Raw genomic sequence first — 23,638 nt, forward strand, 5'->3', positions numbered from 1 at the left:
GATGGAATGGAAGTGCACGTAGTTCTATGCTGACCACTTCACAGGGGGCGTGTCTTTTCGTTGGGCCCTACACTTTTTCGTAAGCCGAGCTGTAATGAATGGCCATCCAGAAACACACTAGAATACAGTGCTTCATAATGTGTCCATGTCAGTAGCGTCAATCTGTGGCTGGGACTGAGCAATCGACCGTGGAAATTGGGAAGGTTGGGGGGAGGGTGTTACTCAGGACACCCCAGAAACTGAGAGGCGCTGTTCATGATTCAGATGTGCATCTTATGTACTTCAACCCTTAACCTAACACTTCAAAATGGCGTCCTCTCCTCTCTTTTTCACTAAAGGTTGGCTGTTGCGAAGTTCGACAAAACTCCTCAAATTCAGCCTTTTAAAATGTGCGGGTGGGGTGGTGGTGATTCCATTGCCTACCCCGGTCAAAAAGTGTCCGTGTGTTTATGATGCCTTGTACGGTAACGGAACAATGGGAAGTATACCCCACAAGGAACATTTGTTGTACCTGTGGGGTACTAAAACGATACCCTGCAAGATTTTCAAGAAACTGATATTTTTTTAAATTTACACAAAAATAATGAATTTTCCAAAGTGTCTTTGATTGAGGCAAATTGAGGCTTTTTATAAATGATTCAGGGTCAAATGGAAGAGATTAGAAAACTGAGCTTTACACTCAAATTTCTACTGCACGAGAACAAAGGACATTCCCCACAAGGATAATGTAATGGTGTGCGTGTGTGTGCAGAAGTGGCATACATAGCGTGGACCTCTGCACAAAAGAAGTCCACATAATGTAGGGTATAATGGCGTTGTGTGGATTCGCACACGTCCACACAATGTTTTTCCCTCTCTGAAAAACAGTTTCAGAGGCATATCGGGGTACAGTCCAGGAAATCATCATCAACAATCCAACTCGAAGGAGTTATCTTATAGTTGGATAAAAACGAGCATTTCCCTCAACTTTCCTTAGCCACAGGGGAACACAGGAATTTCCACACTTTGAATTTAAAACAGTCAAGTGTGTGGGGGAGGGTTATATACCCTAATCTTCAGGTTTTTACGCCCTTGTCCAGACCTTGCATTTGTTAGCTATATACACCGGGTCGTTAGTGGAAAAACACCAACTTTCTGATGATGGTCTGATCTGTAATGAAAGATTCTTCAATCTTGATCCACATTTAGTGGAACCCGATTCGCCTCTTATTTGCTTTCAAAGGCCGTCACAATGCAAAGAGACAATGGACAGCTGCGCAGCTATTGACTTTTCTCAGCCGCACAAACAATCTTATTCACGAAGATGCGATAAGTTGTGAAAGCTTATTGCTGCCAACGTAAAACAATTCAAGTCGCTGAAAGGATTGTCTCGTAAGACGTAGTTATCTCGTCGCTTCATGTGGATAATCTCACATGTTGTAAGTTACGTTGCCCACTGTCGCCCGAGAATCTCGCCGTGGTTTGGCTCAACTCGTGCACTCTCGCGGCCAGGTGCTGACGCGTGCAGTAGGCCGGCGTCAGCTATTAAACGAGATCGTAAGTGGGGTGGAGTAGGTCGGCATTTACAAATGTCGGCGCGTGAAAATTGAGGAGCACCTGCGCATACAGTGGTGTTGTGAATTTTGTCTTTCATGATATTTGTCTTCAAAGTTAATCAAATGAGCACTTTAAACCTAAAAAATGGGGAAAGGACAAGGCATCTTCCTGAAAATGGAATTAAGAGAAGATTGAGAGGGGTGGGTAAAGTGTCTACATTAAAACGAGAATACAATGATTTTGTCATACACAACTAGCCCTATGAACTTACTGCCGCCCTGTACGATGAAAAAAGATTAATTTCACTATCATAAATGAAATTAGCTTCTTTCAAAACGTTGGTCAGTTGTATCAGCTGTCTATAATTTGAAGCGATTTATTGCCATAATCTGGTCACATTTTTATTCAATATTGACCAGATGTTGCACAAATTGTATGGCAACTATTGTTTATAATTTTCAAAGAGAAAACAGGCCAACGTGTTGCCTAATATGCAGCTTTAATCAAGTATAATTATTTCCTCCGAGCAGACATGCACAATGACAGAGCCAGCAACTTCTACTGATAAACCGCCATTTTTTTAATCAGACAAACTCAGTATTGTTCCTTGTGTTCATTTGTATGCTATATGCTTATCAAGGCGAAGGAATATTATGCAGGATATTTACACAAATTTCAAATTTCCTTTCTTCGAACATCGAAAGGAAATTAACGTCTTCGCAAATGTGGAAACAGCCCATGTGCAAACGTACAAGACGAGAAAAAAACCTGCAGTTTAGCGTATATAGATATATTAGTTGTGAGAAATTTAGATCTCCCACAAAGTTAACGTCTGAGTTTCAGACGTTTTGCCGAGCCCGTCATGACTTTCAGATGCGTCACTTCATCCTATGGCTGTCGCAGTGAGCTAGGCCGATAGATTGGCTGGACGCGATAAACAATTTGCTTTGCAAAAACAGATGTATATTTATTTACCACAATGTTTGCTGATAAAGTTCTTGTCATTTGCTTCAGACAATTTCCTGAATAACACCGTCATTTTCAGTAATAGTTTTGGCTTCCAGGAATAGTGTGCGATGCTACTTGAACATAAGCAGTGCGGTTGCCCGGGTCGTTTAAGAATCCATGAATCTATTCTTCCACGAGTGCTAAGAAATAATTGACAAGCCTTCGTTAGGTAGCGTGCTCGATTTTTGCGAAGTTCGAGTCAGTATCAGTACTCGGATTCATTGGCAACTCGGGGGAGGGGGAATACGGGGCATGTCTCCCTTCAATGCTTAATTATTTTTTCGTTTTTGAATTACAAAAAACAACGAGATGGGGCACTTTCATTCCCTTTCCTCCTCAGAGGATTTAAAATCCCCATGTTTAGCCATATCCATCAGAAAGAATGTTAAGCAACGAAGTCTCCTTAATGTTTTGCCCCCTGCCGACCAAGAAATCTGTTCCTCCTCCCGAGAACGTTGGGATCGCTATGCGTGCACCGCACCACTAGCATGCACCCATATAAAGTTATATAGGTTGCTTATCAAATCACCACACTGCACCGTCCTCTTTGTTATCATTCAAGATGTTAAGCCAAAGTAAAAGTCCATCTTTCTGTAATTCATGATCATTGATAATAAGGGTTGTATCGTTTTTTAGTAATAAAATGTGGATGGGTTCAGTTATAAATAATATTATAAACAAGAAATCGTATAAAAATGCTTCCCAATACTTATGCTAAGTTGCTGAAAGTTTTAATGGAATTTATTACATTCGATAATCATGTTAAATTTTACTAGACTAGTCACTAGACTATTGAGCAAAACAGGCCTGTATGTATTGTTCTGAAGTGCATTACCGTAATTATGTTATATGCATCCAAGCAAGCCATCGATTGCCGGCCTGCTCGCTGTATCAAAGGTACAGACGCGTTTAATACGCTGTGAGCTACGTCATGCGTATACACCCGCCCCAGCCCCAACGCTCGCATCGACTGGCCTTTTTAATAATCGGCTCAGAGTACGTTGAGGCCCGATGCAAGGAGGCACGCCCGTTCTCCAAGTTTTAATCGGTCTCATTCAAAATTGACATTCGGCTTGACCGGTGCGGAGGGTGGATGTGTGAGAGCACTGTCGGCCAGCTGTGACAAGGTTAGGCGATAGTCAGGGAAATCTCTCATAGGCGCCCTTTTCACCTGCTGCATTTTTGACAGCTTCCACGGAAACCGTCGTCCACTGGTAAACAAAAAGGCGACTTTATAAGCTCTGACAAGTTCTGGCGGCTTGGTAATTTCGACTGCCGTACATACCCGGCTGATATTCATCACTTCTCAAAGACGTTTTGGGTTCCCCGACCCCGGTCAAGCAGTCTATCAAAGACAGCATTTCCATCCGAAATGTAGAAAGAACCGGCAGATCACAATATTTTGATTCATGTCCGACACAATTCGTTGCTCATCGGCAAACGATCTACGAAGGGACAATGACGCATCTTACAACACTGGTAAGTACCGTACATATACCCGGAAATGGGGTCCGGTTGGATTAAGGGGGTATTAATCAAAAATAAATCTGTGCTGGGAATTGGGGGAGGGGGGCGGGGGATGACATGAAAATTGGGGGGGGGGTGACACAATATGACCCTATATAGAGGTCGATGTTCATGATATTAATGTTCATCCGTAATATTTATTCAGAATGACATATTCATGGCTGAATTGTCCTCCCTTTTGAGTGATACTGAATGCATCTTATTCGTTGGAAGTCTGAAAAATTCTTCACCATCCAGTTTAATGTTTTTGCTCACCACAAAAAGGTGGGGGGAGATGATTCAATAACCTCCCCCCCAAAAAGGAGGGAAAGGATATACCCACATCCCCCAGAGGGGACGTTAACAGGCCCGTGTGTCTGTCAGTGTCTTGTCGTAATATTCTGCTTTTGGAAAATCCACGAGGAGGGTTTGAACTCCCTGAACTGCCCTCGCCCTGCACGCTGTTAAATAATTAATTAATTAACTTTGCTTCAGGCGGAAGCGAAGCGATTTTGACATAGAGGAACACTTGCAGGGAAATGTGATTTTCAAACTTTTACGAAGTCCCGGCTCAACTGAAAATAGGTTATCCTTGGAACTTGTGGAAAATATGCAAATGGAGTAGTAAGAAAAGCATTCGTTTTCGTTAGAAATGGAATTAATATCCAAAATCCATGTTTCTATTTAACGAATAGTTACTCTTATTTCCATAAAAGTGCATTCAGAGAGTCACGCACGATTTCCTTCATGTTCAATTAATTTTATAATTATGTTGACATATCCGAGCAAAGTACCTTTTAATAATCAATCTGTTTCGCCAAAGGTCCAGCCAATTTCCCGCGCAGTGTAATTTAACGTACCAGCATGCCAGCGATGGCAAACATTAGAAGTCATTTACATGTTCATAAAAATAACATTGTGAGGGATGTTTGATTGAAGGAATGAATATTTAAAACATAGTGGTGTAGTCTTTGAAACACACCAAATACAGGTTTTCCCGGCCAATTTCGGACGATAAATTAATAATACATTTTTGAGCGAGATAAAGATCGTTCAAGTTATTAAACAAATACTAATTTGATTTCAAAGAGGGTGCATTCAGTCATAAAAATAAAGCGTACGATTTCTCGCGAGTGCACTGATTAATTTGGTATGGGTTACATTCATTTTAGCGAAAAATCAAATGCAGCTCTGCTAACCTACATTCCTTTCAAATTGTAATCTATCTATTCCACTAAATGTTCAGGCAGTTTCGCGCCATGTACCTATAAGAAGTCTCATTCTCAGAAATGTTTAACGAATTATTAAATGTTCGAATACTTATAATGATTGAACTTTTCAGCCACTGGAGAGGGCCACCTGCAAAATGCACAGCCTGGTACAACCATGCTCAGATGCCTCGACAAAGTGATCTTTGGATAAAAATGATAAAATACAAGAGAACTTAAAAACACATAGGACGACATTAAAGAACCAAAAAAAAAGTTCCCAGGTCCCTCGACATGGTTATCTTAATTGAAATTTTGGTCGGATTTCTATTATACCATTTCATTTGCCTCCAAACTGTCACATAGGCCTTAGTGTAATGGCCATAGATATATGATAACAAGCACACTAGTCTTCTTTTATTTGGGGATTTGTATTATCATTTTCGCATTTTCCGAACTTGGCCGGGAAAAGGTGATCGCAATAAAGCCCCTATCAAGCTTCTCTGCTCCGCATTTACTCCCGTAGTCAAGTAGCTTGAAGAGGAAGAGACAGACTACTATTTTTTTCTTTTGTTTAGGTCATCATCATTTCAATATTTCATTTGCCTTCATGGCGCAGAGGCAAATGATCAAATAGGCCTATACTTTGTTTAATTAGTAAAAAAAAATCAAAGTCCTATCGTGATTTTTGGGGGTGTAGACTTTATTTAAATTAAATGCAGAATATGCGAACAATAATTAAAAATAAAAAAGAGTGTTAAATTCAGCCTGTGTAAAATAAAAAAATTGAATTGGATTGCACATACTCAATAATAGGCAACGTATACGTCAAACAGAAAGCCTATATTGTGTCAACTTTTCAATCCTTGCAACTTAATAAAACGAAATGCATATCCACATATTTAAATGATGTATGCCCTAAACTGAAATCGAATGTTAGTTATTGCTAAAATGAAACCAGTCTGAACGTCAATCTAAAAACCAGCCCCAAATAAAGTCTGTTTTTTCTGTTTTTCCTACAAGTGGCTGATAAAACTATAGTTTGGCCGTCGCTGCAAAAGTAAAAGAACAATTCCCAAAGTGTCAACAATCCTCACACAGCTATCAAAACAACAAATAATAAATTACGTATTACTAAATACTAAAAGAAAAATACAACCTTATTTAAGATCAATGAATTAAATGTCTATTTTGAACGAATTAGGGGTAAAATCGAAAACCAACCAAAAGGTGATATCCAAACTTTGGCCGCCCATACAATTTGTAGGCAAAATGAGAGTGGTGTATTAAATTTATGTGTTACAAATTCAAATGCACTTTTTTTCCTAAAATTGTCTGGGAATACCCCTATCGGAAAATACAGTTTGGGATTCGTGTTCACTATCATTTAAAGTATGAACCAGCCTTAAGCCTGGAAGCCTGTAGCTTCGATTGGGTCCTAAGTTAAACACTAAAAATTAAACACTAAAAATTTGATGTTGAGCAATGAAATACTTTTCTGTAATATTTTTCTTGCTTAATCGGTCTGGCGATGTTATACCCTCAATCGACAAATTACACCAGTCCAGCGCCCTCATGCATCATTGCCAACGCTTGGAGAATATAAATGAAAATTTTATTTTAAGATATTCTTGAAAAAAGCCTTCTTTTATTGCTTTTTTCAAAATGACAGCTCGCCCGAAATAATCATTTCACAAGGAGCTTAGTCCCATAATGTAAATCCAATATACTTTTCAATAATAATTTCGTCAGTTGCGTAGACCTAGGCCTACTTAATGGACAGCTGAATGGGGATCTGCGCCTTAAAACGTAGGGCACATCATTTGTCATTTAAAGTAAAGTAAAACATCAAAAGCGTGCAACATCTAAAGTTGCTTCACAACTAACCCATTGAAGATTTAGCTTCAGTGAATGTTGTAAATTCCGAAAAGTCAATATTCCGGGATCTCGATTTCAAGTCAACAATTAAACAAGTCATTAAAATTTTATAATTCGCCCGAAACTGGTACGGACAGCTACGAGACGAAAACGGTTCGTAATCCGGTTCGTAAGTTTGACGTCATTTCAGTTCAAACCACGCCCACTGCACACAGAGCTAGCTACACACATGGAACCGTGGTACCGGAAGGTAACGCGCAACTCGAGTGCTCACCCAATGGAAGCTTGCAATGAGTGGCGCTCGCCTGTGCAGGACAAAGTCACTGACCCGATAGCTACCGTGCGCGTGCGCCGTGTCAAAAACCAATTTCCAAAATATAATGTATCTTACTTTGGATAGGATCTTCTTAATTGTTTTCTTCAAAATGACAGCACAAAAGAAAAAATAATTTCACACAGATTATATTTCCACTCTACTATATCTTTAAATAGGATAAACTTTTCAACAGTAATTCGGAGTTTCTCTGTAGCCAGCTGCAAAAGACGGATCGTATCTTTGAGAACACACAGACGACCCGTCTCTAGTTTCAACTATCACTTTAAACAAGGCCTTGCCGTGTTGGCAGAATGAAACTTTACAAATAAAATCTACCTAAATACACAACCTTGGAAAAGCAACCCAGTCATCGGTTGGTATATCGCATCGTTAAAATATAATCGCAAGTCATGAGTCAATCTCGAGCCATCTTCAAGCTCATTTATTGAAGGATAAAGTAACCTGAGTGGGAAAAATAACTTTCACGCGCATTTCTTCCGACACTACGGGCATGGCCCTTCTGAATTTTATAGGCCTTGGCAGAGAGGTGTTGCCCGGTTGGACGTGTCGTATTTGAATTGGAAGGTATCATTGGGCATCATTTACTGTGATTAAAGGCATAGTGTCCTCCAATCAAGTCGACTCATCCTTGGCGTAAATATGGCACATTATGGCATCTCTACTACCGAAATTGATGGAAGATGAGCCTCGCTTTTAAGGGCAAAAATATTTTGTATTATATATCAACGGGACTTAATTATGAGCTAAAGGTGATTCCGGGTTTTAAATTGGGTGGAAACAATTGAAGGTCGCGAGTCGCGAGCTTCCAGTTTGTTGTATTGTTCTATAGAGTTCACTCTCCGCTTGTTACTACTGCTAAATTTCACCACTTTTTCCGTAAATTTATTGCGAAGCCTGTACGCTTGGGCCATGATATCTGTAGAATTTCGAGCCTTTTGCCAATTATGGCAATCAGTAGTTAATTCAACACGTCTCTGTTTTGCCTTTTAGTGTTTCTGTGTCGTTTCCGCTCTTCAAGCCTTGCTTGTCTTGTGATGTACGTAAGCAGACATGACAAAAAGGCCCAGCAATTCGCTGGGGCGGAATAGTATTTCGCCCAGCTGGATTAATGTCAAAATTAATTGTGAAAATTTTAAGTTCAATTTCCCTGTGTGAAATAGTTGTAATTCGCCTGAACAAAAATAGTTTTCCGCCCGGGAGTAGAGTTCATCCAATTTTTGTCAGTTATGTCCTAAATACGCCTCCGTAGCCATTATAACTAAAACGAGCTCAAACGCTAATTGGAGGATATGAGTTTAGTTGTCGTCTGCGTGCTTTATACAAGGGCCGTTTTCCAATACTCAACTTCGGCGGCGTCTCAGGTTCAACTCTTTTCTTACCAGCTGACTGAAGCTGTAAGCGTAGTAATCCGTCTAATAGTGCCACAGAACATCAAATAAGATGCAAAAAAGCCAAAAATTACAGTAATCCAATGTAATTTAAACGCTTGAGGCCCACAATCGGGGATTGATTTTGGGAACGAAGCCTCCGACGGAGACGAAGTTGAGTATTGGAAAACGGCCAAGGTAAAATGCTTGAAGTTGTAAAACGTACTCGTAACATTATGCAGCTGGCTTGGCTTAAACATGGCTTTAAATCCCGCTAACAGAAGTTCCAATATCTTTAAGGGTGAGAAACGTTTTGTCCACAAATGATACGAAATGGAAGTTTTGTTCCTTCATGGTTATGGTAAGTTCTGACTTCAGCGCCGTTAGTGCTAGTGGGATATGCGTCCAATGTGCATCTAGCTAGAAATTCATCCAGCGCAGATTTAAATGCCAAATCTCGTATTTCGCGAGCTAAAGGTACTTCCATCGTAGGTCCGCAGTCGAAGGCCTACCCCGATTCCCCCCGCCCCAATCTACTACCCTGTTACGTCCTAACTTTGTCATGTTTATTCATGGCAAATTAATGGCTCTACAATGAGGGAGTGGAGACCAAAATATCAGTCAACGAGGGGTAGGCCTACTTTACTTGAACTGGTACGGCCGTGGGACACCCAATCGAGGGGTGGTGTTCCTCAGGATTAACCGGGCCAGACGGTATGAGCTACCCATGCTACAGGTTTACCAAGAAGGAAAGGAGTTTTGGACAACACTTGATACCCCTGTGCGCAAACCTTTGAAATTGTCTAAAAACATTCAAATTTTGTTCTAAGGAAATGCTTTGGAATTAAGCTTCATGTAAATTTCACTTAAAGGACATGTTATCACTTTCTGACAGCAGTTATAATTTTTGAAAAGAAAATTAATATTAATTAATAGTATAAAATTAATATAATATGGAAATCTTTACCCTAGAGTTGTAAAAAATTGTGTATTGCTATAAAAAAACAGAATTGCTGAGAAATAGTATAGTTATTGTAGATGCATAGGTAATTTCTGGGTCCAAAAGTGTGACATTTTCGTGACCCTGTTACATCTGCCTTTTATTATTTGACATGAAAATATCACCGGAATTGTTTTGAAACTGTTACTATTTGTTTGGCAGGTGATTTGCATTAACTCATCACTCTTGGAAATTAGAAAATGTGTTCTGAACTTACAAAATCACATGTCAGATGTAACAGAGACACAAAAAAATGGATCCCTAATTCCTGGAATTACCTACATATGAACACAAATGAGGAAACTCTTCACAGCCACCTTCACATCGCACAGCCAGGAGAAGGACAGCGTGGACTCCCCTGTGGATCATAACTACCCAATGACTTCTGTGGTATGTCTGGAAACATCCATACCTAGAAAGTCTAGGTGTTTTTAACCCACTTGGGTAAATTGATTTCCTGCGAGTGAAAAACATGTTTGGGGAAAAAAGGCAATGGATGTAACCTTTTTGCTGTCCAGTATAGAGTACGAAATTTTAGGAAAACGGTAAATCTGATTGAATTCATAACTGTAAAGTAGAATTTGCTTTAATGCTGTATTTTTCCCGTAATGTGTGATTGTATTTTAGTCCTACTACCGTTCATGCTTTACTTTTTTTCAACAGTTTTTTTGTTTTACTCTTTGGTTTGAATTTTTATTACTGTTGGGCCTAAGTTGTAGATAAAAAAAAATCGTTTAGATTGTCTGTTAGTCATTAGTGGAAGATGGTAGTTTTTATTGAGCTGATTAATCCCAGGATAATTGAGAATGCTCTCCTTGGGTTCAGCCCAGCAGTGCGAGGTGCGCACTGAATGCCATGCATGGATATTGAAAGACATGCATATTCATGACGTGACATTTGATGTCGTCTGCTGGTAGTGGTCAGATGGCATGCATCCTCCATGTATGAAGATCACATTACGTTGTGTATGGTTTGCTGTTCGTTTCCTGCCAATTCTTCAAGGCACATTCATGCAAAGTGAGTAAAGAAAACACTGGAAAAAAACACTCAAAACAAGTCAGCTTCATGGAAATCCTATTAGTTTTGCCACCTAACCGTTGGCTCATTTGTGATATTTTTTACGCCGTCCTAATTAAATTCAAAGAATTTTCATAATTCAAACCGCAGAAGATGATGCGAACTGAGTAAATCAATTGAAGTGGAAAAATCAATTCCAATGACAATGAAGCACAGTGTGCATTTTGCAAACCGAGCATTGTTCTAAAATTGATTGACTCTCATATACAGAGGGAATGTATTGGCAGAAAGACGGGGTACTGTGAAAGCATGGTCATTAATAATTCCTGATCCATATGGTAAATTCTCATTGGACACTTTCTAATCTTTGCTCCCTTTAGAAGGAATTTTGCCATTTACAAACAATTATTCAAGAAATGCATATTGGTGTGATTCATGGTAGGGCTTAATCATTGTTATTAGAAATATCAAAATGAATGGAAGAAGAGATGTTGAAGAGTGACCTTTTGTGACCCAAATTTGCAAATAAGATAGTTACTAACATTCCACACTTTCACTTTGAATGGATATGTCCTGACAGCATTTAATATTCCAACAGGTGAAGGATTTTAAGGCCGATCAGGAGAGGAGATGTCGTGTAGTGGTGTGATCGATGCAATGTAATTTATCATTCACTAGCAATGCTGACAGTCCCTTACAATGTAGTTACAAGCCTGGAGAGTGATGATCAATGGACATGAACAAAATATAAAATGATCGAAGGTGGGGGGGAGCACATCACGAGAACAATCTATAATGTTGTTGCTTGTGGTTTTGGGCTGATGGGAGGGCCGACTGCTTGCCTGGGAGGGGGGAGATTAATCTGTTTCTGTCAGTGAAGCGATCTGTTTTGACATTAAATCCCTACTTATTATGTTTTCGTTTTTGAAGTTTAAAACTTTCCTCAATTTGTTTTTGATAGGTCCTGCTATTTGTGATGGTGGACTACTCATGTGAGTACAACATTTAAGTAATATTGGTCGTTTTTTTGAACTTTTCATTTTCTTGATGTGTGAACCCAAGAATTTTACGATTCAGACCGAACTGGTTTGACTTTTCAGACATTTTTGGTCCTTGGAATTACCGTAGCGTGTATTTTTCTTATTATAGCCACATACTGGATAATTTGGAGAAGTTCACCGCAAACCAACCTTGGACACGATATTGAGACTCCACCCCAAGTAAGTGTAAATGTACTACCTCACACCGAGAGGCATTTTGTTTCTTTCATCCTGCGTAGCTTTGCTCGTCTTTGTTTTATTTTAAACCTAATTATCAGGCCACCAAATCAACAAGGTTTAACTGCAAAATTTTTTAGGGGGTAAGACTTAATTTGTTGACTTGATCAACAAGCTATATGTACATGTATATAAACAGCCTTTTCCTGGTCAGTGGATTCAGCTGACAAGGCACGAAAAAGCAGGCTTGTGCTAAAGCATTTTCAAAAGAAGTGTATGCCCCCATTAATTAAGTCCCGCCCAAGTAAGGTTATTTTGACCAGTTGCATCTTATACATGTTCATACTCCTGTATGATTACCCTTTACATGTTGTGAACATGCAGTGAGGCACTGCTAGAGGTGCATGCATCATATTGCTAAATGCACAATGGATGGGTGCTGTGATACTGCCTTTTTTTCATGGGATGGGTTTTAAGTCATAGACTTGGAGGAGAAAAGATCTACGGTATTAGTGCTGCGGTCATTGACACCCTCTGATATAGACTCCCCCAGAGTCGGTTCAATCCATGTTGTACTATCCAGTGGGGTTGTTAGTTTTCACAGAATGAATATTTGCACTACCTGACTGGGACTAGGCTGAAAGACAATACAATCACTTGGTTGAATACATAAATTTAATTTTGCTTTCCTTGTCAAACTCTATGCGCTATTGATGCACTATTAGACTGACACTAGAGCAATATGTGCAACTCTTAAAATTCTAGGCGAGCTGAAGTGCACTTACGTGTGTTTGTGTGAACTGACCTGAGAATCTCAACACGTTTATAACTAATGTAAGCCTTGATTGGGACACATGAGCCTAACTTCATTATATGTCACTTCATTGAAAAAAAAAATTTCTTTTTTGTATTCTTCCCTATCAGTCTGGTGACTGTTCCGGCCAGCTTACAAAGGTGGAGTGTCGTGTGCTGTACACGAGGCAAACTTTAGATGAATTTGACAGTAAATTTTTCCCGTTTGCTGACAAGAAATGTTCGCTTACTGGAGGTCTGTTCTGTGTCGCTGCCTCTTCGACCCCCTGCCCAGCTGATTTTGAGATCAGATATTTTTGTAGCGACCCGTCAGGTATGCTTTCGAAAATGTGCAGATGCTAAACACTGAAGATAGATTCACTTTCCTGGCCAAGACAGTGCATAGGCCTAGTCTTCACTCACTTGCTGTGATGACTACGCCATTTGCCCTATTGTTCATGAATCATAACAAAAATAGTTGAATGGGATTTTTCTCAAATTGTAAACCCAAGTTGAAAAACTATCCAGGTGAGGGAAAAATGACTTGCAACAAGTCGAAAAATGACTTTTGCTGTCAGATATAGTGTAACTAACATTGACTCAGTAAATTTTCTAATTAACCTTCACAAGTTTTATGCAGATGTCTTGCAGTAAGTTTCGATGCCAGTTTGATTGTATCAACAGTTTATAATTTCCCAAGATATGCAAGCAGGACAACCAGACAAAAGTATTGGCTTTTGATGACATGCTCAATAATGCTCAGATCAACACACACAAGCTTAATTACCTTCCGTACCTAGTGTGGACATTCCTTTGTTTCTGTGTAGTTTAGAGAACTCCATGAAAATACTCATCTCTCTTGAAATGTGAACATGATTTTTAGCTGCTTTTTTGTAGAATGTTACCTTAACTGTTCCTGTTCCTTTTGCAACAAATAACCTCAACCCCCAAATGCCTCTAAAGCTTCATTTTCAGGGAGGGGAAACGTCCTGTGGACGTTGGTAAAGTAAGTCCACACAGCGCCTTCCTTTTCATAGAGTGTGGACATCTTTTGTTCATGAGCCCGCACTAGGTAATGCAATGAAAGCGCATTTCAGATTATCACCAGTTGGCAAATTTTTGCAAATTGTGGGATTTTACGGGGTTCAAGCATGTTCCTGGCAAAATTCTAAAGGGATATGTACATAAGATTTAATGACAGAAATCCTGACATCTGAAATTCTAGGACTTTCAGCAGATGGCCTTAGAAAACCCCGTAACAAATAAACATGAGGTTTCCTACATGTAGGTTACATCTAAGGATGCAAGATGTACTGTACACAGTGAAATATGGAAGGGCTGCGTAGCACCGTGATCAGAATATCGACAAGAATATAAGATTAAATCAGTGCTCTGAAGTATATGATTGCCGAGCTTTTGGTAACTGAGTACCTTCTTCAGGGCAAGCAGAATCAGTTCTGAATGAGTGCGGAAAAATTCACGTTCATTCCCCCTGGATGCAGCGTTCCAAGTTCGAAAATGACGCACTGCTCCAGTTCCTTACGCTGTACATCAGATGACACTTTCCGCAGGATACAGACACGGTATACGTGTGATGACGTTGAGAATTTTGTAACATTTGCAGATACTTTTCACCCAGCACTGCGCTACACATCTGATGTGTCGCAATAGTCTGTTATCTTCCTCGACGCGCGCGTCCAGATCTGTGCGCGGAAACTTGGCACAACCGTGCATTACAAACCCACAGATTCCCACAGCTACCTGCAATACCAATCGTCTCACCCCCTCAAGTGTAAGAACTCCATCCCTTACTCTCAGTTTCTTCGACTGCGTAGGATTTGCAGTAGCAATGCGGAGCTCTCTGCACGTGGGAAGGAAATGCTAGGTTTCTTTCATCAGCGCGGTTACCCTCCAGCTATCACAGACACTGCCTTCAACGCCGTATCTTCAATCCCGCGCGAAACGGCTCTGAAACCCACCGGGGCCAAAAAGCCAAAAGCAGGCAGCAATTCCCCTTGTCAGCGCCCCAGATGTAACACCTGCCCCTACATTGTTAACAGCCTGTTGGCTCCCGCGGTAGCTACAGCATACTCGGGGATCATACATGCATTACTAGTAATGTGGCTTACTGCATTACCTGTCGTCGCTGTTGTAAACTGTACATCGGAGTTACCAAGCGTCCCCTTGGTGACCGCTTCGTGGAACACTTGCGCAGTGTGCGCCAACAAACACCTGGTCTCACTGTTGCGCGGCACTTTTGCGCGCCGCCACATTCCCTCGGTGACGTAAGCGTCTGCATCCTGCGGAAAGCGTCATCCGATGTACAGCGTAAGGAACTGGAGCAGCGCATCATTTTTGAACTTGGAACGCTGCATCAAGGAGGAATGAATGTGGATTTTTCCGCGTTCATTCAGAACTGAATCTGCTTGCCCTGAAGAAGGTACTCAGCTACCAAAAGCTCGGCAATCATATATTTCAGAGCACTGATTTAATCTTATATTCTTATCGATGTACTGTACACAGTGATGTGTCAACAATTGCCTGCCTGTGTGCACACCGTGTTTATTATCTTATTCCATTTATAAAAACTCAAAGGAGAAAATCCTCGATCCATCAGTTCCTTTAGTATTTTGTTTTGCTTAAAACATGGAGGGGACATTTGACATTGTGTCCCCCATACCAAATTCATGGGGGGACGTGTCCCCCCATCCATGCCTATGTGCTTATCTACTTAATGGACAGCCCCTCGAGGAATTACTAATTTTGAAACATTTAATACTCATAACCTGTATTTTTTTCTCTCTGCAATGGATCCAAACCTTCAGTGGTCATTGGCCAATGGTCTCCGTTGGCGAGCCCCTGGGGAAACTGCCAGAGCTTACTGCCGTAATCTACTCCTTGAGTCATCAAATTACAATGCTGTTGAAACCAATGGTACATTTAATACTCATAACCCGTATTTTTTATCTGTAGTGGATCCAAACCTTCAGTGGTCATTGGCCAATGGTCCCCGTTGGCGAGCCCCAGGGGAAACTGCCAGAGCTTACTGCCGTAATCTACTCGTTGAGTCATCAAATTACAATGTTGTTGAAAACAATGGTACATTTTCCCTGGTCTCCGCCCCAGATGTGTTGAACTATGGGTGCACCATCTCTGTTGGAGATGGGGCATACATCAACTTGGGTGGGCATATGACCTCATGCACGTCTGATCCTGGTCAGTGCCCAGGTGGTCAGTCCACATGGTCCATCTGGATGAAACTAAATCACGCAGACAACCCCGGCCTGGTCACGTTCCTGTCATCCGGCACAGGTAGCAACACAGGCGTGTCCTTCTCTCGTTTACTAGATGGGAACTTTGAAGTTGCTGTCAATATCAGGTCAGCACAGTGGCTGCGAAGTCTCGATGACAATTTAATACCAGATGGGGTCTGGTTTCATCTGGTCATTGTGATCGACACCACCGCTTCCACCCAACTTGACGTGTACATTGATGGCACTCAGCAAGGAGTTTTCTCATCAACAGATGGAATAAGCACCACAGCAACACCAACACTAGCAACACCATTCTTGACCCTGGGTGGGACCAGCGGCAGTGATGGTCAACGGGATGCCACCTCTGCATTCAGTGACTTCATGATATTTGAGACAAAATTAACAACAACTAAAATAAAAAATCTTCATGAATGTGGCGTTGTCGTTAATCCCCGTGAGTATAATTTATCATAACCATTAATTCGAGGTCAAAGTGCAGTGGCACCACACTCATGCTTATGTTCTTCTACTTGAGAAGCATGCACCTATCTTGGCATGCCACTCAAGGCAATTCACACGTGCATGTGACCTTTAGCTAAGACGGGCACCACCACAGGAATATGTTCTCATTCTAGCCACTATTTTACTGCTGCAGAAAAATTGAAATGAAGTTTAATTTTGTGCTTATAGCATGAATTTTGCTCAGTGCGTTTGTGCATGCAAGTTTGCTAATACTGGTCAGCTACTCTAAAAAAAAATGATCCCGTCGTTGTAAACCAAAGTGTATCAACAATGACAGGAAGACATTGATATCCACTTGCAAATGGGTCATTCCATGAGGTTGGGGCACAATCTGTGACGGCGTCCTTGTTACATGGGTAACTTTTACCGCCGGTCATGACCCGTAGAGTACGTCATTTACTCTGTAGAAATAACACACACCTCTGTATTCAGCCTTGCAAGATGTATAACAATGTCAGTTTGGAATCTGCAAGCAGGGAGATAGCTGTTCATTTTTACAGAACCCTTGTAACAGTTGACACCGTCACAAATTGTGCCCCAACCTCATGGAATGACCCAAGTAGGTACTTATTTTGATTTAGATGAAAAACAGTACTTTTAATACTGTTTTCAGCATTAATTTCTTGGTGTTCTTAAACCATGGTGAATGTACAAACACGAATTAGTGAGGAGTGTGCAGGCAAGAATTTTTTGAAGATATTATGTCAATTTAGGCTGGAATGCTTGCTAAAGATTCTCTAACTGAAACTCTTTTGGGGGGCATTATTGAAATTGGAACGATTGTTTCTAACAGTCTACTTCAACATACCATACCGGTTTTGCTCATCAGGGGAAACGCAGATCAAAGAGGTATGGAATATTCTGCAGCTGGAAGTCTCCAACCCCAACGAGCTGGGATATCGCTGTGTACTTCAATCTATGGAGAGACCGGGGGGTGGTGATGTGGCATGGTACCTCTACCTGCATGGGAATAATAAGATTCCCTTAAGTGATCGTGCTTTGATTGATGACTTGTTATGTTTCTACAAGTCGGAGTTGCTCATCAACAAGTATAATGACCTCGTCCAGAGAGGATGCACCTCAAATTGCAAGATAATGTGTGAGTTTAGGAGTAGCTCCCAGCTGTACCAGACCCGGAATATTGCTGAAGCAGGTGATTTTGCTGTTGTGTTAGAGTGTCCTGTATCAATGTATGTGTATTACACGTTTCTCTCCGCGTTATTCTTCAGGAATTTTTATTCACTTTGGATTTTTGTTTTATCATTTGAAGGGCATTTTGGAGCCTTTTTATTAAATTGCTAAAAATGCGAACTTGCATAATGGATGCCTTAGGCATAAATGACAGTCACATCTACCAGTATCTCGCCCCCAAAATGTGTCATTTGCTTTTGTAAAATTAATTCACACGAATTATAAGTTTTCATTTCACGAAAACAAAACGGCAAGCTAAGGGGCAAAGTGTTCTTATAAAAACTTAAGTGAGCACGTTTTGGGTTTTATATTTTAATCAGAAAACCCCATAATGAACAGTGTGTTCCGTTATATCACATCAACGGCGCCGCTATTTATCAGGAAAAGCATGGGAAACCTTTAAGTTTACAGATAAGCACCCTCCGATGTGACCAGGATGACAAAGCCAGACAATTTGCTGTCGCGGAGGCTTGGAAAGTAATTCATATCATGTGGGCCCATACTGTTCAGTGCAGTGGCATAAGTGGGGCTATTATGTGCAGGGTACCCGGAGAAGCACACGTTTTCTTTCAAGGGCACCAAAAGACAATGAGCTGGAGCAGAGGTTTTCATGGATTTCAAATGGGGGGAGGGGGGCATCTGGGAGACAAAAGCATTCGCTAGGGGGCACGTACCTCCCCCATGATAGTTACGTCACTGGTGCAGATCTTTATGAATAACGGCGATGGAACTTTATTATTTTTTGGATATAGCCTCTACATTACTCCAACTGGAATAGTGTATAAGCTGTCAAGATTGTAGGTGAATTTATTTTTGTCTTCGATTGGGGACCCTGAACTAAATAGGGTCTTTAATTGACAGTGACACATGAAACATGTGGGAGGTTGTTGAAACAATAAGAGTTACCAAATTGCAGGCCAATAAACATTAGAAGGGGGATTACAAGCACCAAATTGCGAAAATGTATGGCCCTTCGGTACCCTGCTCCAGCTTGTTGTTCTGGATAGGTATGGCCTAGTTTCTTAGGCTAAAAGTTTACAAAAATGCAAATCAGTGTAAAAACATGCTTGTCAGATAGGAAAAGCTCTATCACTTTGTCTGTAGCGGTATCACTCTGTCCTCATAGAAAATGTCACAAAATGTAAGAGTGGTCCAACGTTTGTTGGAGTAACATTCATAGGCATCCAATAAATGCGGCAGGGAGCCGTTATAATGTGTTGACTAACTGCGTTCATCCAAAAATCCACCACTACATTTGTTGCATTTCAGGGAATATTTCAGCCGTGTTGAATTTTGTTACAAAAGCATATGATGGAGATTATCATTCATTAAAAACTTGCCTCTTTGATCTGAAAAATTTGTCTTTGATTGATACATTTATCTCTTTAATCTGCTTGATAGATTTGTCTTTGTTATCTGATTAACAGATTTGTCTCATCAATCTGATCGATGGATTCGTCTCTGTAATGTGATAGATTTGTTTGTTATTTGATTGATGGATTTGTCTCTGCAATCTAATACAGGTGATTCACAATAGTGCGTCTCCTAGAGTTGTTACGCGTTGGCCAATCACAAGGCGCGAAATCTGTTGACCCAATGCGCGTTTGAAAAGGGTCGACAGATTTCGCGCCTTGTGATTGGCCAACGCGTTGCAAACTCTTGGAGGCGCACAATTGTGAATTGCCTGTATTGATAGACTTGTTTCTTTAATTTGATGGAAAGAATTGTCTGTTATCTTATAGACATATTTGTCTTTTTAATCTATTTGATGGATTTTTTCTATAATCTGATATATTCATCTCTTTAATCTGATTGATAGATTTATCTCTGTAACTTGATTGATAGATATGCCTCTTTACTCTGATTGATAGATTTGTCTCTTCAAACATTGATAGATATGTGTATGTAATCTGACAGATTTGATTTATGAATGGACTCCCTGGTTAAGCAGCAGTAGTCCTCGGGACAACCCAGTCGGTGACAATGAAACATTAGCACACCTGCTACAGGTATTCATCTTTCCGTTTTATTTTGAATATCAAAACCCTGTTGTCCTTTCTCTTTTTCAAAAATTGTGTTTATACATGTAGAGACGTGCATGCATGCGATCAAAAGAAGACAGAAAACGAAAGTCCGGAAATCGATTATTTGGTTCGCCAGTATTGCCAACTTCAGAAATTAAAATCTGAGAAGTGAGCAAAAAAGACAAGGTGTGACTCGATTTCCAGTCTCCTGCAGTGTGCTACTGCTTGTTTTTCATGTTAAGTTGTGCATTTTTCAGCTTTCACTTTGACTCTATTTCACTCTGGCATGGTGAAATGGTGAGAATTAGGAATTAAGAGCCCTCAACAAATCCCCTTCCCCAAAGGAAAAAACTGGAGACAAACTTCAAGACGAGAACAAAGACGGAAATTCCCTCTATTCCCCCTTACTTGAAAAATAGCCTGATATGCAGAGTATGAACTTACAATAATGCCATTCGAAATTATTTACGAGACTTAACCAATGCCCCAGGCCTGTCTGACTTTTCCATATGAGCTCTGGGAAATTTAACTTTCCTAGGAGTTCGGGACACACTCAGCTAATATTTTTTAAAGTTTATCCTTCATTTTTTTCCATTTCAAAGGTGTATCCTGTTGATGGATGCGCTTATCCAGTAAGAATTGAGTGCAGGGAAAGATACACCATGAAAACCCCAGAATATCTGCGAGACCGTGAGGGTGTGACCATCGCACACCTCTGCGACTTGAACGAGGGACTTCTGTGTCTCAACAGTGACAATGCGGCGTCAGCACCATGCCCAGATTTCGAAGTTCGGTTTATTTGTGCTGGAAAGAGAAGTAAGATTATTACACCCTTTTTATTCAAGGCTTGATTGACTGGACCGTAAATTGGTGGCATTTAGCAGGAAAATTTAAATCCTTTGAATTTACCCTTTGCCTTGATTATAAAATTCTGCTACAGATGAATCCAATGAACACGTGGGCACTATCACAAGCCCTGCTGTGAAAAGGCACAAACCCTCTGAACTTGGACTCTTAGCATCCTAATTAGCTATCCCCTTCAGTGAAAATATATATCCGGTGATAAAGCGGCATTTGCTGGGATGAGGGCGGGGGGAACATGCTCCCGTGCTGTCTACACAACATTTTGCAAAGGACATGATTTCGGCCTTAATTATCAGTGTCTTCGTTGAACAGTGGGAAGGTATAAAGGTCAGAAGTGACCTGGCTTGATTCTCGATTGATTTTCATTGACTCCAAAATCCACATTCGATTCCCACTTGTTCTTAGATCAGAGGGAGATTACACACATGAGCGTCCGGGTCCTGTCCAGCCAATCTCTCCAAGTGGAGTGCCAAGCCGATGATGAAAACATCACATGGGGTCTGTACAACATCAGCTCGTATCACAGCACTGAGCTAATCAAGAGTCCAGGTGACATCTCCATTCACACCTACTACAAAGATGGACATTGGGTGTCCAACCTGACGATTGAGAACCCCTTCTCCAAGAATCTGATGGGTCTGTTTGTCGTCTGTAACGTTTCCTGTCCAGATGATGAGGGACCCCCTGTGTACGATTCACTCAGAATCGACACTGGTAAGCCAAACAACTTTAACACTTAGCCTCTTTGATTTCTGATGCTTTTTCTCCTACGGGAAACCTGTAAACATAATACACCTGTACTAAGATTTCATTTACTCGAGAAATTTGGTACAAGAGTAGCCGAAAGTTCAAATCTAAATAATTGGCGGGTCCAGCATTATCTTTACAGAAATTGAGGATGCTCAAAGTTAATGAAAGGGAACACCAAAATCGGAGCTGTAATTGATTCCAAATCAGTTAAGTGAAATAAAGCATATTTTTGGTGCGAGTGTCTGCTTTCAAAGTTATTGAATGATAGGGCAGGGCAAAGGAGAAACACCATACACTGAGCCAAGATCAGGCCGTTGTTGAGTACATCACATGACCGGTCACAAGACTAATTGTGAGAAGCAGGATCGATAAACAGTGACAAAGGAGTGCGTTAGATGACACACTTCAGTTGAATTTCTTGTGACTTGACTTACAGTAGACGGGATGGTTGATAATGGGAATGGACTTGAAGAGACTCGACGTGAATTCAAGCCCTAGATTGTGTCAAGAAATTTGCTAACTTTAACATTGAACCCGAGATGCCAAGTTTTGAAACTTCCTTTGAACTTGCGATTTAAACAGAAAAAAGTGTCCAGTAGGTGATTCTTTCGTCCAGTGCACCAATGGCCAATGTCATGCATTCATTGCTTCTCCAGTGTTTTACGGAACAGTCAGCATTATTTCAGACAAGACGACCCCAGTAGTTTTTGGCAGTGCTGTTCGTCTAACCTGCAATGCAGTGGATGATGTCGTCCACAGCGTAGAATGGAACCGGATGCCGCTGAATAGTGTTTCTTATGCAAACTCCAAACGGATCGACTCCACCCCCTATGTTCGAGACTCTTACATGGGTGGAACTTTGTCCCTTGATATTCCGGATTTCCAAAGTGAACATGTTGGCGTTTATCTGTGTGTCATCAACTGGTGGTCTGCAGTGGCTAATGTGACATTGGAGGGGCCAGAAAGTGAGAAAAATATCTGTTTCTTATTTCATAAATTCATAATAAAAATCGGTGCAACAAAGTGTATATCACATGTGCCTGTCCTTCCCAGCTCACATCAACGGGCAGTTGAATATTGAGTAAAGTGACCAACGTGTGTAATGTATTTTGGTGTGGATTTTATTGGATAATGTTCAGTATACAGACTTCATCAGTGACTGATTGATAGGTGTACCGTCCATTGAAATTTTGGCAAAGTCAAGTATTTTAAGTGGTTGGGTTTAAACTTAATTAATTAATTATTTGTCTGTAATCACTGTTCCCACAACTCTTGCAGCAACAACTTCAGCCCCAACGACGTCAGCCCCAACGACTTCAGCCCCAATGACTTCAGCCCCAACGACGTCAGCCCCAACGACGTCAGCCCCAACGACGTCAGCCCCAACGACGTCAGCCCCAATGACTTCAGTACCAACGACTTCAGCACCAACAACTTTGGCTCAGATGGCTACACAGCTGTCAACATCTCTGCACACAAGCCCAGAATTATCAGTGGCCCCACAAACTGACCCATCTGGCACCGTGCACACGTTCTCGCCTGGCCCATCAACTCTCCAGAGCGGAGTGATGCCCTCGTCTACACCAACACCTGCAGAGCCGATCACGGCAGGAGAGGAAACCACTCCTGCTACTTCGCCATCCGTAGAAGGTGCTACTGGAGGGAAAATCACAGCTACGACTGTCACAAAAGATGACTTGTCTCGTACTGAGGGCCCTTTAACAACTGATGCCTTACCCACTGTTACTCCATCGTGGTGTGCACTTGGAGATGTGCACACTCTACAGGTAAGAGCAAACATGTAAAACATCCCCCATTGCGCTAGCTCTGTCCCCTCAAGAAATACTAGGTCGAAACTAACAATTTATTTGAATTACTTGTTGAAATTTGAACTCAGAGTGGCTTTTTCCCGTTGCACCAGTGCACACATCGCCCGCTCTATGAACATGGACCCGTTTTTACTCATAGGTGCAAAGACGTATATTGCTTAGTATTGTTGGCAATTTTAATGTACAGAATTTACAAATAGACATTTAAAGAAGGATATTTGCATGATTTGCCGCTTCATAGTTAAACTAAATTGTAGAGAGTTGTGTTGAATTATTGAAGAGAGAGCTCTGTTTCTCCGTTTTTTAGTAGTCCAGTGACTTTTCAAACAAAATTCAAA

At 40.9% G+C, this 23,638-nt stretch overlaps 1 protein-coding gene across 4 annotated transcripts in view; it reads left to right on the forward strand.

Annotated features, from left to right (window-relative positions):
• The first annotated feature begins 3,529 nt into the window (after positions 1-3,529).
• Positions 3,530-23,638, forward strand: part of LOC110978732 (uncharacterized) — a 39,814-nt gene continuing 19,705 nt past the window's right edge. The window contains exons 1-12 of one of the 4 annotated variants that reach the window (XM_087148684.1): positions 8,819-8,867; positions 9,083-9,201; positions 11,819-11,849; positions 12,007-12,077; positions 12,999-13,200; positions 15,840-16,574; positions 17,472-17,795; positions 19,751-19,842; positions 20,460-20,673; positions 21,127-21,435; positions 22,128-22,436; positions 22,750-23,258. In XM_087148684.1, coding sequence (XP_087004810.1) covers positions 9,193-9,201; positions 11,819-11,849; positions 12,007-12,077; positions 12,999-13,200; positions 15,840-16,574; positions 17,472-17,795; positions 19,751-19,842; positions 20,460-20,673; positions 21,127-21,435; positions 22,128-22,436; positions 22,750-23,258 — 2,805 coding nt within the window. In that variant the 5' untranslated portion in view covers positions 8,819-8,867; positions 9,083-9,192. The other 3 variants (XM_087148682.1, XM_087148685.1, XM_087148683.1) reach the window with 3 other exon arrangements.

This window comes from Acanthaster planci, linkage group LG18 (genome assembly GCF_054643075.1).
Source record: "Acanthaster planci isolate LZ-2023a linkage group LG18, COTS_SCS, whole genome shotgun sequence".
In the NCBI taxonomy this organism is placed as follows: Eukaryota; Metazoa; Echinodermata; class Asteroidea; order Valvatida; family Acanthasteridae; genus Acanthaster; species Acanthaster planci.